This window comes from Ictidomys tridecemlineatus, chromosome 5, assembly GCF_052094955.1.
Source record: "Ictidomys tridecemlineatus isolate mIctTri1 chromosome 5, mIctTri1.hap1, whole genome shotgun sequence".
In the NCBI taxonomy this organism is placed as follows: Eukaryota; Metazoa; Chordata; class Mammalia; order Rodentia; family Sciuridae; genus Ictidomys; species Ictidomys tridecemlineatus.
Window position 1 is genome coordinate 185594185 of NC_135481.1, and position 16437 is coordinate 185610621.

General features: G+C 46.9%; 1 protein-coding gene across 5 annotated transcripts in view; it reads left to right on the forward strand.

Annotated features, from left to right (window-relative positions):
• Positions 1-911: 911 nt before the first annotated feature.
• The window catches only part of L3mbtl1 (L3MBTL histone methyl-lysine binding protein 1), a 33291-nt gene continuing 17765 nt past the window's right edge, over positions 912-16437 (forward strand). Inside the window, exons 1-7 of one of the 5 annotated variants that reach the window (XM_078051818.1) lie at positions 912-1093; positions 6168-6313; positions 6489-6715; positions 7092-7233; positions 7488-7638; positions 7770-7890; positions 8518-8599. In XM_078051818.1, the coding sequence (XP_077907944.1) occupies positions 6178-6313; positions 6489-6715; positions 7092-7233; positions 7488-7638; positions 7770-7890; positions 8518-8599 (859 nt within the window). In that variant the 5' untranslated portion in view covers positions 912-1093; positions 6168-6177. Of the gene's footprint in view, positions 1094-6124; positions 6314-6488; positions 6716-7091; positions 7234-7487; positions 7639-7769; positions 7891-8517; positions 8600-16437 lie in introns of those variants that run through there. The other 4 variants (XM_078051819.1, XM_078051820.1, XM_021727609.3 and 1 more) reach the window with 4 other exon arrangements.

Sequence of the window (16437 nt, forward strand, 5' to 3'; positions counted from 1 at the left end):
TATGAATGTGTATGTATACATACATACATATGTGTTGTATACATTTATGTATATATATATGTGTGTGTGTGTGTGTGTATGTATAAACGATGGGCAGAGAGATGTAACTCAGTGGTGGAATGTTAGCCCAGTGTGTGGAGAGGCTCTGGGTTCAATTCCTGGGTTTCATTTCCAGAAAAACATACACAGAAAACCTAACGTGTTTTCCTTCCTTTTGGATCTTTCAGTCTCTTAAACTGTTGAATTACTCAAATCTACATGAAGTAATAGCTGTGTCATAAGTAAGACGGGTGTTTTGTATTACAAGAACCAATAACAAGATTTTACTAGAGAGCTCAGTCAATGAAATTGAAGCACAGGGGAACAGTGCTCAAGTCAACTCCACAAGGTGAACCATTATTTAAAGAGCCATATGCCATGAAGTAGGTGATAGGGTTTACGAATGTTGAAACAGAAGGCTAAGGGGAGGAGCTAAAGTTGTGGCTCAGTGGCAAGAGCACTTGCCCTGGGTTCGATTCTCAGCACACAGAAAATTAAATGAATAGAATAAAGGTCCATCAACATCCGCCAGAACCTATGCTGTGCGAAGCTCCCTTTCCTGGGCCAGTTTCCAGAAGGATCCCTTGACTCTCTAGATGAGGGACAGGCGAGGTGGGAAGGCGCTGGACGGAGCAACCAACCGACTGGGATACAAGCAGCGGTACAGCCTTGTCTTTTGTCACCCATCATCCAGCTCGGGGATCCAGCAGGTGCTCTCTCTCTTCCCGGCTCTGTGGCCCCTGGTCAGGCACCCTGGGCACCCTTGGCTGGGACGCAGGGGGGTGGGGGGCAGGAAGAATCTCGACCCGACCCGCCTGCGCAAACCGGTCCCAGGGATAAGGGGGAACTGGGCCGAAGCCGCCCGGGCCTTGAAGAAAGGCAGGAGGTCGCGGTCGCCCGAAGCCCCGCGGTCTCGGACAGACAGATCTGCGGGCGCTCGGGCTCCGCGCTCTGCGTCCCGCAGCGAGGCGGGTCCGCCCCCTTAAGCGCGCAGGCGCCGCAGCGCCCGCTCTCACCGCAGCTCCGCGCGGGGCGGCCACCGCGGGCCTTGCAGGTGAGCACCGTGCGGGCTGGAGGGTCGGCTCCGGGGGTCCCGGGCGCCGCGGTCCTCGCACGCCGAGCGCTGGGCCCTGCTCCTGCGGCGGGGAGGCGGCTGGGAAGGCGGCTGGGGCCGGGCGCAGCGCAAGGCGGGCTGGGCGGGGGCCGAGCGGCAGGGCGCGGCGGGCCGCGGGCGAGCGGAGCCGCGGGCGAGCGGAGCCGGCGGGCGGGCCGGGCCGGGCCGGAGGGCTGGGGCGGGCGGGGCGGGGGTCGCAGCGACGCCCGCGGGGACAGGGGACCGCTTTTATTAAAGAGAAGGAGGGTGCGCACGACGAGGCGTGGGCTTCCTTTAGGAAATGGGCCATTTGGCAAACTTTCTCTTTCTTATTGTTAATTTTTGATATTTATAATGGAAAATAGGACTTAAAAAATTTTTTAGGTTTTTTTTTCCTTCAATGTAAAGGGAAATAATAAAAAGATTTCCGCCATTTTGGCCTCTAAAAAAGTAACCTACGGATCAGTGACCGCCCGGCCCGCTGCTGGCTTGGTCGGGGAGGCAGGTGGCGGGTCTGGATGCTGGAACCCAGGACCGTGCAGAGAGGTACTGTCCCGCGTCCGCCCCGGACGCTTCGGCCAGGGAGTGGGGCGGGAGCCCCAAGTTTGCAAGCACTTTGTTGCGTGCGCGGTTTCTGTCTCTGACACTTAGCTTACCACTCCCAGTACCAACTAGGGCATTTATTGGGCGTCTGTGGTTTACAAGGCTTTGATGGGCAAGAAATGGGGAAACCCTGGCAGGCACCAAGAGACAACATGGACACATTTATTCAATAATTGTTTATTGAGCATCTGCTATGTGCACTGCTCTGGTCTGGGGATTTATTAGTCCTTTTAACAGGTCCCTGTAAACAAATTGAGAGTTGAGGGTTTGTTGTTGTTTTGTAACAGAGATTGAACCCTGGGGCAGTCAACCACTGAGCCCTTTTGTTATATTAACAAGGTGTCTCTAAGATGCTTAGGGCCTTGCTGAATTGCGATCCTCCTGTCTCAGCCTCCCAAGCCATTGGGAAAGTTGAAGTTTGAGTGTCAGTTTAGTGCCCTTGTGAAGACAGCAGGGTTGGACAGTGAAAAGTGAAATGCTTAAGTAGTCTCATCGGGCTCTCAAATCTGTCCCAAGGGAAACTCTGCAACTGAGATGGCCCTGCAGATGCCCCAAATTAAGGCCTTTATACCCCATATCAACGAACCTTCTGGAGAAAGCCCTGGGGTGATGCAGCTGCCTTGGTGAAGGGCAATTCCAAGAGAACTTACAGCTGATGGTAGAAAACTTTCTCTATTACCCTCCAGAAGCCCAGATTCTTCTAGATTCCCCTCTCACCTGGTTTCAGGCCCTTCTGAGTCTTTCCCTGGATCCTCTTCCTCTTCTCAACTCCAAGACACCAAGTCTCCTGCTCTTCTCTACTCTCCTGTTCTATTTTTTAAAAATTTTTAAAATTCTTAATTTTTGGTATTGGGGATTGACCCCAAGGGTGCTCTACCAATGAGCTACATCCTTAACCCTTCATATTTTAAATTTTGAAATGGTCTCGCTGAGTGGCTCGGTACATCACTAAATTGCTAAGGCTAGCCTTGAACTTGTGATCTTCCTGCTTCAACCTCCTGAGTCATTCTCTTTTAAATGCCATGTATACATGATGACTTTCAAATATATATCCATCCATCCCCAAGAGTATCTGTTACCTCTTGAGTTTAAACTACACAAGTACCTTTTGTCTTGTTTGCAGCCATATCCCAAGAGCACAAGAGTGGGGCAGATGCCTCCTTGGTTCTCCAGTGTTTGCCATAAAGGGCACCAAACCCAAACAGAAAGGCAATCTGTCAGCCACTCCTTGATAGACCTGATATGTGATGGGTTTTAAAACAGAAGGGAGTTTATTAAGAAGTAACCATATTTGTCGGGTACAGTGGCTCATGCCTGTAATCCCAGTGACTTGTGAGGCTGAAACAGGGGATCACAAGTTTGAAACCAGCCTCAGAAATTTAATGAGGCCCTAAGCAACTTAGCAAGACCCTGTCTCAAATAAATAAATAAATAAATAAATAAATAAATAAATAGATCTGGAGACAGCTAGGGAGGCTGAGGCAGGAGGATCATGAGTTCAAAGCCAGCCTCAGCAAAAACAAGGCACTAAGCAACTCAATGTGACCCTGTCTATAAATAAAATACAAAATAGGGCTGGGGATGTGGCTCAGTGGTTGGTCGAGTGCCTCTGAGTTCAATCCCAATACTAAAAAAAAAAAAAAAAACAAAAAGTAACCATATTCAATTTTAATGATTGCCAATATTTTGAATAAAAAAGTTAAATTCTATTTAAAATAATTAAAAATTGTACAAATACTTCAACTGTGCAAAGCGAAATAATTGGGATTGAAATTTAGGGGCTTCTGTTATAATTTTTTTAGATGGGAAACTGATCTTGATTGATTTGGGTGTTGTCTTAATCAGGTTGTATAGCTCACCTTTGCCTACCTGAGTATTTGTCTAGTTTAAACTTCTATTGTCATATACCTCCATAATGAAAGTATGGATTCTGTAGGAAATAAATGAGTGCACAAGAACAGAAAGAGGTTGAGAGCGAGGGCAAGAGAGACAGCAACCAATACAAGCTACCAGCCAGAAGTTACCAAGCTTCCTGGAATTTCTGTTTAAAGGGAATTGATTAATATTTGTTGAAGGCCTGCTGGTATCAATACTTCAGTTTAATTTTTTTTTTTATGTCCAAGCTTCACCAAAACCCTTTGAGGTAGGTATTATTACCACTTTCATTTTACACATGAGGAAACTGAGTCTCAGAGGGAGTAAGCTACTTATTCGGAGTCACGGGTATTAATTGAGGGAGCTGATATTCAAAATCTGCCTTAGGCCTATGTCTGTGATTTTTCTATTAACATTCACCCGGAGCCATTGCTAAGTACTGCAAACAAACAGCCAAGAATCCAACACTCTACAGGGTATGTGTGTGTGTGGAGGGGGTTCCTTTTTTTCTTCTTTTCTTTCTGGCATTGGGGATTGAACTCGGGGCCTTATGTGTGTTAAGAACACAGTCTACTACTGAGCTGCACCCGCCAACCTATCTGCCGTGTTTTTTTTTTTTTTTTATTAATAAGTTCAAATTACTGAAATCCCACACAAATACTTGTGTGTTTGTGGGGTGCTGCTGGGGATTGATACAAATACTTTTTGTTTTGCTTTTGTTTTGTGCTGCTGAGGGTTGAACCAAGGGCCTCATGCGTGCAAGGCAAATGCTCCACCAATGAACTACATCCCCAGCCCTCAATACAAATACTTTTTGAGCACCTAGTGTGTGTCAGGAGCTATTCTAACTATTCAGGATACAGCAGTGAACAAGAAAGATGAAGACTTTGCCATTGCCTTTATGTGTTGGTGACTGATCAAACACAGAAATAAATAAATCAGAATCACAATTGATTGTAACAAACAAACAAAAGTGGAAGAAACACAGTAACAAGACAGTGGCAGGGTGGGGTGGGAGGTGTGCTGCTTTAATCTCATGGTCAGGAAAGACCTCCTTGTAGGAGGTAACTGCTGAGCGGAGGTCTGCAAGGTGGGAACAAGCCAGCCAATCAGAGGGCTTGGGGAAGAGCCTTCCAGGTAGGAGGCAGAGCAGTGGCAAAGGCTCTGAGGTGGGAACATTGGACAAGCAGTAGACAGAAACCAAAGTCTGTCAAGGACAAAGAATATATTGGGAAAGAGTGGTGGAGGATGAGGTCAAAGGAGAAGCTGGAGGTCAGATTCTACAGGGTAAAGCACTCTTATTTTATTCTAAAGACTTTCCGGAGAGCCATTGAAGAATTTTACATAGGGAAATTATGTGATTTGATTTATATTTTCATAGCTTATTGGAAAATCTCTCTTTTTTGGTAGCACTGGGGATTGAACCCAGGGCCTCATGCATACTAGGTATACACTTTACCTCTGAGCTACACCCCCTGCCCTCTTACTGGAGAACAGACTGTAGTGGGGGCAAGAAAGGAAGCAGGGAGTGAGTTAGGAGGCAGTTTCAGAAGTCCAAGGAAAGCTGGTGGTAGTTGGGACTAGCACGGTGATAAAGGATTAGAAGTGACCAGACACTGAAATGTGTTTCAGAGGAAGCACCAACAGGCCAATTATGCATAAAGCCATGTTGTCTAGTACATTAGTCATGCCACTCTTGCTATTTAAATTTAATTAAAATTCAGTTAAAAAAATTCAGTTTCTCAGTCACACAAGCTTAGTTTCACATGTGGTTAATAACTATAATATTGGATGGCATACATACAGAAAATTTTTATCATCACAGAAAATTCTATTGGACAGTGGTGGTAAGACATCTGAGATAGTGGCCAACACATTTTAGGAGTTGAATAAATGCTAGATATTAAATATATTATGTCATTATGTCTTTTTTTTCATGTTCAACTTTTTATTAAATGCCTCTACTGTCTGTGCTTTATTAAAGCTGAATCTCATGCTGACTGGGTTTTCATATACCACCCCTTTGTTCTTCTGACACATGCATTGGTTTAACAGATGATTCAGTGCCCACTCTGTACTTGGGTACAGACAGAGTGGTAGGTAGGGGGCATAAAATGACAAAAGATCCCTTCTCCCAGGAAGATGAACCTGGTTAGGTGGAGAACCTAATATATGTGGGCTCTGGATCCCCAGAAGGAGAAGGGCATGCTTCTAGTGGAGGTGGGGTCAGAAAAAAGGAGAGTTTGGGCTTGGCTTGGGCTGTCATGAGATTTCTGGCCAAATGGAATCTTGATTTGAGTCATACTTCCTGAAGTCAGTTCTGTACACAGTTTGCATAGCACCCACACATATGCCAATGTGCCCATCTTCAGAGAGAATAGGGAAGTTCAGAGCCTGGCCAGAGTGACCTGAGTAGACCCAGAAGCCAGACCTGATGCTGGGCCTCTAATACATTTACTTTTCCCCGGGCTAAGGCTGACTTGACTTGCCTTCTCATTTCCCTTGCTTTCTCAGAAAGGTCCCCTCTTGATTACGCTGGGGACTGTTTGGCTTGTAGACCTGTCCGGATGGAAGGGCATACTGAAATGGAGGTGCTGAGGACACTGAAAGGGCCTTCTACAGGGGAGGTCAGCGTGCATCTGGTGGCCAGAGAGAGCTCAGGTTCCGGTCCTCACCTACCCGCAACTGCCTTCATCATTCCAGGTAGGTCAAGCTCAGGTCTGGGGAGAAGGAGTATGGCCGTATTTGCTGAAGCAGGTGTGGATCCCAGGGAGATCCTAACTTTTCACTTTCCTATACCTGCCTTCTTTCACTTGCAAGTAGTAGAATTGAAGAAGGGCCATCAGGCCCACCTGTGTATCTGTGTATCCATTCACAGCCAGCTCCGCCACCCTTGGCCTGCCCAGCAGTGCCTTGGATGTGTCCTGCTTCCCCCGGGAGTCCATCCATGTAGGCGCCCTGGAGCGGGTGGTCGGCAGTGAACCAATCACAGCCACTGTTCTGCCACAGCTAAGCGCCGGGGCAGCAGCGAATTCTAGTACCAGCACCGTGCAGCTGCTGGAGTGGACAGAAGCCGTGGCTTCGCCCCCTGGGAGCGGCCTGCGGGTCAGTGCCTTTGGGGATTGGCTAGCCTGTGGAACCGCGGCCGTGGGGCGGGGCCTGTTGACCTGGAGGTGGGGCTTCAGATGGAAAGTGGGAGGGGGGTTGAGATGATGGATTCTGCCGGGTGGGGCTTTCAGCGTGTGCCTTGGGTTGAAACAGGCCTTAGAGGCCCTGGGGGCGTGGCTTGGAGTGAGATACCCTGGGACTGGTCCTGCAGGTGTTGGGGGCGTGGCCTAGTGGGGGCAGGGGGCGGAGCCTTGAGGCCTAGTGGGGCCCTATCCAGCATGAGGCCTGGGAAGGGTGAGCACAGACCTCCACCCCAAAGTGGGTCGAGGACTTGGTGCAGGCTTTGCTGTCCTCACACTTTCCCGTGCTCCAGTTTCGGATAAGCGAGTATGCGCCGCTAAACATGGTGGGAGTGGAGCAACCACGGAGTCCAGAGCTGCGGCAGGAAGACGTGGCTGAACAGGAGGACAGCGGGGCCCCGGAGGGAGGTGGCGATGCGGGCACCCAACAGCCCGGTAGGAGCCCGCTCCCCGGGCCCTGAGCTGGGGCATTGCGCGGTGTGGGGTGAGGCCTGAGCTCCTGAGGAGCACCCGCTGGGGGCGTGGCCCCGCGGTTCCTGCAGGTGCGCTCAGGGGTGGCTCCTGAGTGGAGAAGGCTGGGAGGCTGTCCTGTGTGGAAGTGGGACCAGGGAGGCAGGGCCTAAGGGCCGTGGGTGGAGCCTGAGCATGACTGAAAGGGTGGGAGGCCTAAGGCCCAGTTGGCCCCACAGGGGACCTCCCCGAGGACTCTCCAGAAGAGCTCTCTCAGGATCCCCCAGAGGACGATAGCGCCTGTCGGTGCCAGGCCTGTGGGCCTTCTCAAGGCACCGGTCCAGATTTTCTTTGCTCGAATGCCGGCCCCTCTCAGCTGTTCCAGGAGCGGTAAGGGAGAGGGGGTCGCAGCTTTCTTGCACTGTCTTCTGCTCCCAAAGCCCCATTTCTTTTCAAGTGTAGGAGGGGGATGGGTGGTGCAGGGCTGATGGTTCTGTGGCTGAGGCTGCTCTTCCCTTTAGGTCTGTCATCGTGGAGAATTCCTCAAGTAGTGCCAGTGCTTCAGAGCTCCTCAAACCCGTGAAGAAACGAAAGCGCAGGGAATATCAGAGCCTATCAGAGGAGTCTGAGCCAGAGGCCATGGTAGGAAGAGGGCAGGAGGGAGGGGAGAGGGAGGCTAGAGCACATGCCTCATTCCTGTTATCTTCTCTTCCATCCAAGACATAAGCCTAGGCCAGAGACGATTTCTCATATTTTGGGACCCATCTTGAATACCTGGTCGAAGGGTAATAAATAATCTATTTCCTGGAGTGCCCATCTCCTTCTATTGTTAGGATTGAGACACATTCTTGTGAACTGGTACCCAAGGTAGATGTATAGGAGGTGGGAAACTCCATCATTGGAGGCCATGAGCCAGGCCCAAATCAGGAAACAAGGCTGTAGCTGCATTAGTGGAAAGAGACAGAGCATGGAAATTCTACTGAGCAGGTAAAATCAGCATGGGGCACATGATCATGTATTCAGTTTCCCCACCCAAGAATGAGAACTCTAGTCAGGCTGTGCAGCAAGGGTGTATGTGTCCCCATGATTCTGTACCCAAGTGGCAGCAGTTTATCTGTTGACTCTTTGTTCCTGTTGGCGGCCTAGAATGAATTCTGCCTTTTTGGAGCAGAACACATGTGGCCACAGAACCAGACAGGGGCCAGGCTCAGAGACTGGTGCCTTCAACTCATGAGGACAGGAAGCTGGAATCAGGCTTTCCTTCTACAGGAGAAGCAAGAAAGAAAGGATCCAGAGGGTCCACCCGCTACCAGAATTGCAGAGAGTGAGGATTGGAGCAGCAGCCAGCCTGGTATGGTGGCCTGGGTATATATATTTGTGTGAGGTGTGTATATGCCTGTGGAGGTGTGAGGCTGGGAGTATGGGTCATGGTTGTGGTGGTATGTTTTACATAACCAGATGAGCATGGGTTAGTGTATGTGAAAGAAAAGATTGTTTTTGGCTGATGTAGTAGTATATGTGTGTTCTTGGGGGTTAAATTATGTGTTTATCCTTTATTATTCAACTGTGACTAGGCCTCACAGCGGGGGATGTCTTAGCTCAGTATCTGAAGACTTGAGCATCCTCTGTTGGCACCAGATGGCATTGCTGGCCATTGGTCTGACGTGCCTTTTTCTGGTCCTTTGATTCTAAGAAAAATGGAGCAGAGATTCATTCATAGTTGGCTCCAGCCCTGAGGCTTTCTCTGTTACACTCTTTAATATTCCCAGGTGACAACTGTCAACTGGAGCTAAGTACCATTTATCACACTTGTAATCACCTAGATTCTGTATAGCAATTTGTTTAATGTTTATCTTCCTCTGTCCATCAACAGGGACCGAAATCGTTTTATTGATCATTGTATCTTGTTTGCTTACCCTAGAACCTGGTATAGAGTAGGTTCTCAGTGAATAATTTGTTCAATAGGTGAATAGATTATTTTCGTGGTTCTTTATGGACTGTAGTTCAGTTGCATGACTCACTGACCACACATATCTGTTTGAAGTGTGCATTTTTTTTGTATCTTCACAGAGTTGTGTAATAATCAGCTCATCAATTTTAAAACATTTTCAGTACCCCCGAAAGAAACTCTATACCCTCTCAAGTCCCCTTTAGCTCTTGCCAACTACCAGTATGCTTTCTGTATAAATATATTTGCCTATTTCATATAAAAGGAATTATATATGTGGTTCTTTGTGACTATTGTTTAATTCACTTCAGCACAGTGTTTCCAAGTTTAGTCATGTTTTAGTGATGCCGGCCTTGGAAATCAGGATCTGTTCCTCGCTCCCACAGTGTTGAAGATTAAATACTCAAGAAACATTGAGGCAAGCACAGAAAGCAAGTTTTATTTAAGAAAGAGACACAATAGGAGTTGGAGTTGTAGCTCAGTGGTAAATCATTCGTCTAGCATGTGTGAGGCACAGGGTTCAATCCTCAGCACCACATAAAAATAAATAAATCAAGTAAAGGTATTGTGTCCATCTAAAAAAGAAAAAAGAGACAGAACAGAGGTAGCAAACTTTATTGGAGAGAAGTCAGGGTCCAGAGGTGGGTGGCCTCAGGAGGGCGTATGACTTGCCTTTTATAGATCCTCAGAATCCCCAGTCTGGCTCTTTTTTTTTTTTTTTTTTTTTGGTATCTGGAATTAAACTCAGAGGCACTCAACCACTGAGCCACATCACCAGCCTGATTTTGTATTTTATTTAGAGACAAGATCTCACTGAGTTGCTTAGGGCCTCATTTTTGCTGAGGCTGGCTTTGAACTTGTGATCCTCTTGCCCCAGCCTCCTTACCCGCTGGGATTACAGACATGGGCCACTTGACTGGCCAGAATCCCCAATCTTAATCTCCTCATCTTTTTCTTCTCCATGTATGTGCCTAAGGGCAGGAAGGAGGGGCCCAGGGCGTAGTCATTAGCAACTCCTTGTTTTGAGAAGTATGAACCTTGCCCCCCACCATGTTAGCAACCCATTTCCTTTTCTTTGATGATAAGCCCTTACCTTTCCTACCCAAGCATTACTATCTAGCTGACTACCTATCCTTCACCTCTGTCTCATTAGCATGCATGGATCTGTACTTTATTCCTTTTTATTGTCCAATAACTTTGCATTGTAGGTATGTACCATACTTTATTTGTCAATTAATGGATATATAGGTTGCTTCTGCTTTGGGACTATTGTGAATAATGCTACTTAATATGAACATTTATGTGCAAGTTTTCGCAAAGCATGTTTTCATTTTTTTCTTGGCATATACCTAGGAGTAGAATTGTTTGTTCCTGTGGTAACTCTATATTTAGCCTTTTAAGTAATTGCCAGACTTTTTGTTGTTGTTACTGGGGATTTAACCCAGGGGCACTTCACCTCTGAGTTACATCCCTTTTTATTTTTTATTTTGAGATAGAGTCTCACTAAGTTGCTGAGGCTGACCTCAATCTTGTGATCCTCCTATTGCAGCCTCCCAAATTACTGGGACCAGGTGTGTGGGACCAGGCCCAACCAGACTGTTTTTCAAAATGGCTGCATTGTTTTACATTCCCACCAGCAATGTATCGGAGTCTAGTTTATCCATATCCTCACCAGTACTTCATTTCCACCCCCTCTCTTAAATCGTAGCCACTCTATTGGATATGAAGTGGTATCTCTTTTTTTTTTTTTAAAAGAGAGAGAGAACTTTAATATTTATTTTTTAGTTATCGGCAGACACAACATCTTTGTTTGTATGTGGTGCTGAGGATCGAACCCGGGCCGCACACATGCCAGGCGAGCGCACTACCTCTTGAGCCACATCCCCAGCCCATGAAGTGGTATCTCATTGTGGTTTTGATTTATATTTTCCTGGTGGCTGATAACATGTTGATCATCTTTTTATATTCTTATTGGCCATCTATATATTTTCTTTGGAGAAATGTCTATTCAGAACCTTGCCAATTTTTTAATTGGGTATAAGAAACAGATTTTATATTGATATTCAAGAGTGCCATACAGAATTGGAAAACAAGTCAAGAAGATGAGTGTATAATTCAGTTCAAGACATCAATGAATATGTCACTTTAAGAAACTTTTCTTTTTTTGGTACCGGGGATTGAGCCCAGGGGCACTTTACCACTAAGCTACATCCTTAGCCCCTTTTTATTTTTTATTTTGAGACAGGGTCCTGCTAATATTGCTTAGGATCTCATGAAAATGCTGAGCCTGGCTTTGAACTTTCATTCCTCTTGCCTCAGCCTCTTGAGTCTCTAGGATTATGGGCATGCACTACCATGCCCTGTTTACAGAAACACTTTCTTATCTGAGGTCCTTAATCTAAATTTACTTGCAAAAATCTTGACTTATTTATCTAAGATAGTCAGTCTGTGGCTTTCATTAGAATTTCAAAAGGCTCTTAAGATAGTAGCTCTGCCCTCAGGACCTAGTTGCCTCTTACAGGTCCTACCTCAATATTGTCACCATGGCAATCACATTTCAACATGAGTTTTGGAAGCCACAGCATTCTACCCTCCCCTCCCTCCTGGACTCCTGTCTTCCAACAGAGTGCATTCATTACACCTCAATAGCTGCCAAAATTTTTACCTTTCTTTCTTTCTTTTTTTTTTTTTTTTGGTACTAGGGATTTAACTCAGGGGCACTTGACCAGCCCTATTTTGTATTTTATGTAGAGATAAGTTCTCACTGAGTTGCTTAGCACCTTGTTTTTGCCGAGGCTGGCTTTGAATTCGTGATCTTCCTGCCTTAGTATCCGGCAAGGGCCTTTGTGCAGTGACCATCCCATGACAGATGGCCAGAGCAAGCATGTGTGAGGCAGAGAGAGAAGATTGGGCCAGACTCATCCTTTATTAGGAACCCACTCCCATGATAACTAATCAACACCTGTGACATGGCATGAGTCTATTATTATTATTATTTTTGTGTGCATAATACTGGAGATTTAACCCAGGGGCATCCTGCCACTGAGCTGCACCCTTGCGCTTTTTATTTTTATTTTGTGACAGGTCCTCACTAAGTTGCCCAGGCTGACCTGGAACTTGCAATCCTCCTGCCTCAGCCTCCTGAGTTTCTGGGATGACAGGCATGTGCAACCGTGTGTAACTTCATGAGCCCATTTTTGAGAGCAAGCCCTTGTGACCTAATCACTTCTTAATTGTCCCACTTCTTACTGCCACCACAATGCTAGTACATTTAAGCATGAGGGCCAGGGCTGTGGCTCTGGCAGAGCATTTGCCTAGCATGTGTGAGGCACTGGGTTTCATTCTCAGCACCACATAAAAAAATAAATACATAAAATAAAGATATCATGTCCAACTACAACTGAAAATATATTTTTTTAAAAAAATTTTAAGCATGAGACCAGGAGGGGACAATCAAACCATTGCAGGGCCCATTTATACTCCCTAGAAACCAGGCAGCCTTTATGACTCTCACAAGTTAAACAAGGGACCATAGCATTAGGAAGCATAGTGTTCCCAGACATAGAGCTCTAAGAGACACATGTTAAATACAAGGATCAGGAATGAACTTTCAGTATCTTTTTTCTCCTTTGGTGCTGGAATTGAACCCAGGGCCTTACACAGGCGGAGCACATGTTCAGCTTCCAAGCTACAACTTCAAAGCACTTTAAGTGTCTTAAAATAAACTGATTCTGGGTTGGGGATGTAGCTCAGTAGTAGAGTACTTACAAGCATGTACCAGACATTAGCACTAAAAAAATAAACAAGCAAACAAAAAAAACATGAACGGATTCTGAATTGGCTAACCATGTTCTATAAGAGGTGGGTAAATACAAGATATGTCTGTAAAAAATTTAAAACAAGAGGACCCAGCCTATGGTGGTACCCTGACTGCTTGTAATTGGTGGTCCTCATACTGTGGCATCCTGTTCTTCTCTTTGTATTTTCTGTCTCTCCTGTAGACATTGCCTTTATCAGGCACTGGGTTAGATGCTAAGAGCTCAAAGTGAGGAAAACACAGTATTAGCAGACAAGATGCAGAGACAGATATATACACAGGTAGTTAGTGTACGATCGTATAATCAGTGTTGCATTTGAAGTATGTAAATACAAGGAACTGTCACAGAATGAACTCTGACTCATGCAGCAAAGGAAGGTTCCATGGGACAGGAGGGTTTCATCCACCCACCTGCCCACCCACTCGCATTTTTCCAGTCACTTAATAAACATCTGTTGAGCATCTAGTCTGTGTAAAGCTTTGAACTAGGTGCTGGAGCTATGACCGAGGCTTGAAGGGCCAGAGAATGATAGGAGGATGGGTTGACAGGGTGGGGACAGGATCTTGGCCACAGAGGACCAGCCTGTGCAGAGCATAGGACACACATGGGTAAGCTGGAGCAGCAGTGAGTGGCTAGTTCACTGAGGGATTTTGAGCCGTGGAAAGATTTTTTTTTTACATGCTAGCAAGTACTCTAGTACCGAGAAGCCATTGTGGAACTTAAAATAAACAAGTGAGTATTATGTTAGAGATGCTTTGGCAGTGGAGAAGGTCTGAGGCAGCAAGATCAGTTAGGAGGCTTGTGCTCTAGGTTCAAAGCAAGGATGGTAAATGTGCAGAGTTAGAGATAAAAAGAGCCACCAGGATCATGTCCAAGTTCCTGGCCTGTGCCACACAGCGAGTGGGTGGTGGTGCCGTGGACTAGGATAAAGAATACCAAAGGACCCACCGGCGTTGGCACAGAAGTTGCAGGTTTGGTTTTGCCAGGCTGGGCTTGCCAAAGAACGAGCTGACCAGGGGCATCTAGACTAAGGAAGCAGGGATAAGCCAAGGAGCCTTTTTGGAAGTAGACAGAGTGTGTTGCAGCCAGCCTGTGTGGTACGTTTGTAGAAAGCATAAAAAGGTGCCTTTCTGAGCAGAAAAGTTAGAAAAGGGCACCTTTCTTCATTGTAGACTCAGCCACATGACTTGGCAAGAAGTCCAGGCTGAACTTCAGCCCCCGTCCGTCCCGCTTGGCTGGGCATCTATATAGAGTACACAGCTTGCACGGCTACACACAGAAGCGTTGAGATTTATTTGGTCTTGGGGATGTGCCTAAAGGCTCAGCCCATTTCTCACCTATGGAAAAAGAATGCAGGAAACTAGAGGAAGGTGGGGGGCTTGTCCAGGGAAGGAATCCAGTTATTACAGAAAGGTTTAGCAGTCAGGCCTCTTTCCAGCAGATTAGCCTCTTTTCTCATCTTGAAGGGGATTACAACCAGTCCTTCCCATCACCTCAGGACATTGGGAGGCCTAATGGAGACGATGTGTATGAAGTCTCTGAGGCATCTCTGCACCCCCAATTTCTGGCATGACATGTGGCCCCACTGAATGGGAAAAGAATGGTCAAGGTAGAACTAAGAAGTGCGTGAGGTAGACTGTGGAGATACAGGCTTGTCTTGCGTTAGGTCTAGTGAGAGTGTCAAGATGGCACAGGTCCAGGGAGGGAAGTAGCAGGGCTGGGGGCAGTAATGTAAGAGACGGCGTGTAGCGAGGTGCTGTTCAGAGGTGCCTGCTGTGTGTGGCATGGGGGTGTTGGAGCTTGGCCATGTTGGAGGATGACTAGCATGGGGTGGGGGTATTCAAAATGAAATGCTCAGGAGCCACAAGAATACCTGAGATGAGAACTCTGGCAAGCAGTCAGACCCTTACGTAGCAGGTGCTTCAGCAGGGAAAGAATGAGGGGGAAATAAAAGAGAGAGAATATCATCCAGAGAGAGAGAGAGAAGTGGGCATGGGAAGAGTTCTGTCCTGGTAGCGGTGGTTTGGAACAAGCGGAGGCATTGTGTAGAAGGATATGGAGTCCCCATGGCGGGAGGCAGCGAGATAAACTCAGCCTGGTGTCCTGAGGTCCACCCTCTCTCCTCTTTCCCTACTCAGTGAGTGTGGATGAAGCTGGGTGGAGAACTAGAGGGTTTCTTGAGGAACATAGTAGGCTGTATGTTATAAAGGACAATCCCGGTCTCACTGAGGACAAAAGATAGCTCAAAGAGATGTGTTCTAAATTAGATCATCAGAATAGACCTGAGAGGGTTTGATGGTTTGGCTGGGCAGTTGGTGAACAAAATTTGTGCCTTAGCCCAACTGGGTCAGGTGGTTGGGAATCTCTTGGTTTAGTGCAGTGGCTGAGGAAAGGGGCAGCTGCAAGACAGATGTTCTGCACACACAGCTTCCAACTGAGGAAAAACCATCTTTCTTGAGTGGCAAACCACTCTGTGCCTGAATACCCAGGGCTGTGGCAGAACTAGGGTCCAGGTCTCTGACTTAGTGAAGGCCAGTGTTGTGATTTAGATACAAAGTGTCCCCCAAAAGCTCACGTGTGAGACGATACAAGAGGGTTTAGAGGCGAAATGACGGGGCTATGAGAGCCTTAACCCAGTCAGTGGATTAACCCCAGATAGGGATGAGCTGAGTGGTAAGTGAAGGCAGGTAGGTGTGGCTGGAGGAGGTGGGCACTGGGGTGTGCCCTTGGGTTTATGCTTTGTCCTGGTGAGGACAGTTCTCTCCCTCTGCTTCTTGGTGGCCGGTTTCTTCCCTACACCTTTCCATCATGATGTTCTGCCTCACCTTGAGCCCCAAAGAATGAGCCCACTCTAGGGACTGAGATCTCTGAAACAGAGCACCAAAGAAACTTTCCCTCCTCTAAAATTGTTCTTGTCAGGTCTTTTGGTTGCAGCAGTAAAAAACCTGGCTAAAATGACCAGTAACATGAGTCACCTCTTGAGGAACTCTGACCCACAGCGTCTCTGTAGTTCTCATGAACAATCCTCCAACATAGACTGTGTTTAGTAGATGACAAAATTGAGACACTGAAGTTTCCAGAAGAAGCTGAGCTCTGTACCAAAGGCTTATGAACTGATTCTGGTTGAGTTGTGGCCTTTTAGGTTGTCTGTGGCCCTCTGTAGATGGCAGCTCCGTCCATACGGGTAGCTCCTTATCCTAGCCTTTCAGGGTGTGTGTCCTCTGAGGTGGAGGCTGAGACTCCACTTATAAGGGAAGTTTATCTTCCCTCCCCAGGAACCCGAGACTCCAAGATATGGGCAGGATCTGGGCCTCTCTCATAGTGTATGCAGTGTGTGTGTGTATGTGTCTGTCTGTCTGGGAGGGTTGTGGAATCAGCCCATCTACTATGGGGCACAAGAAGCACATGGATACACATTAGTGT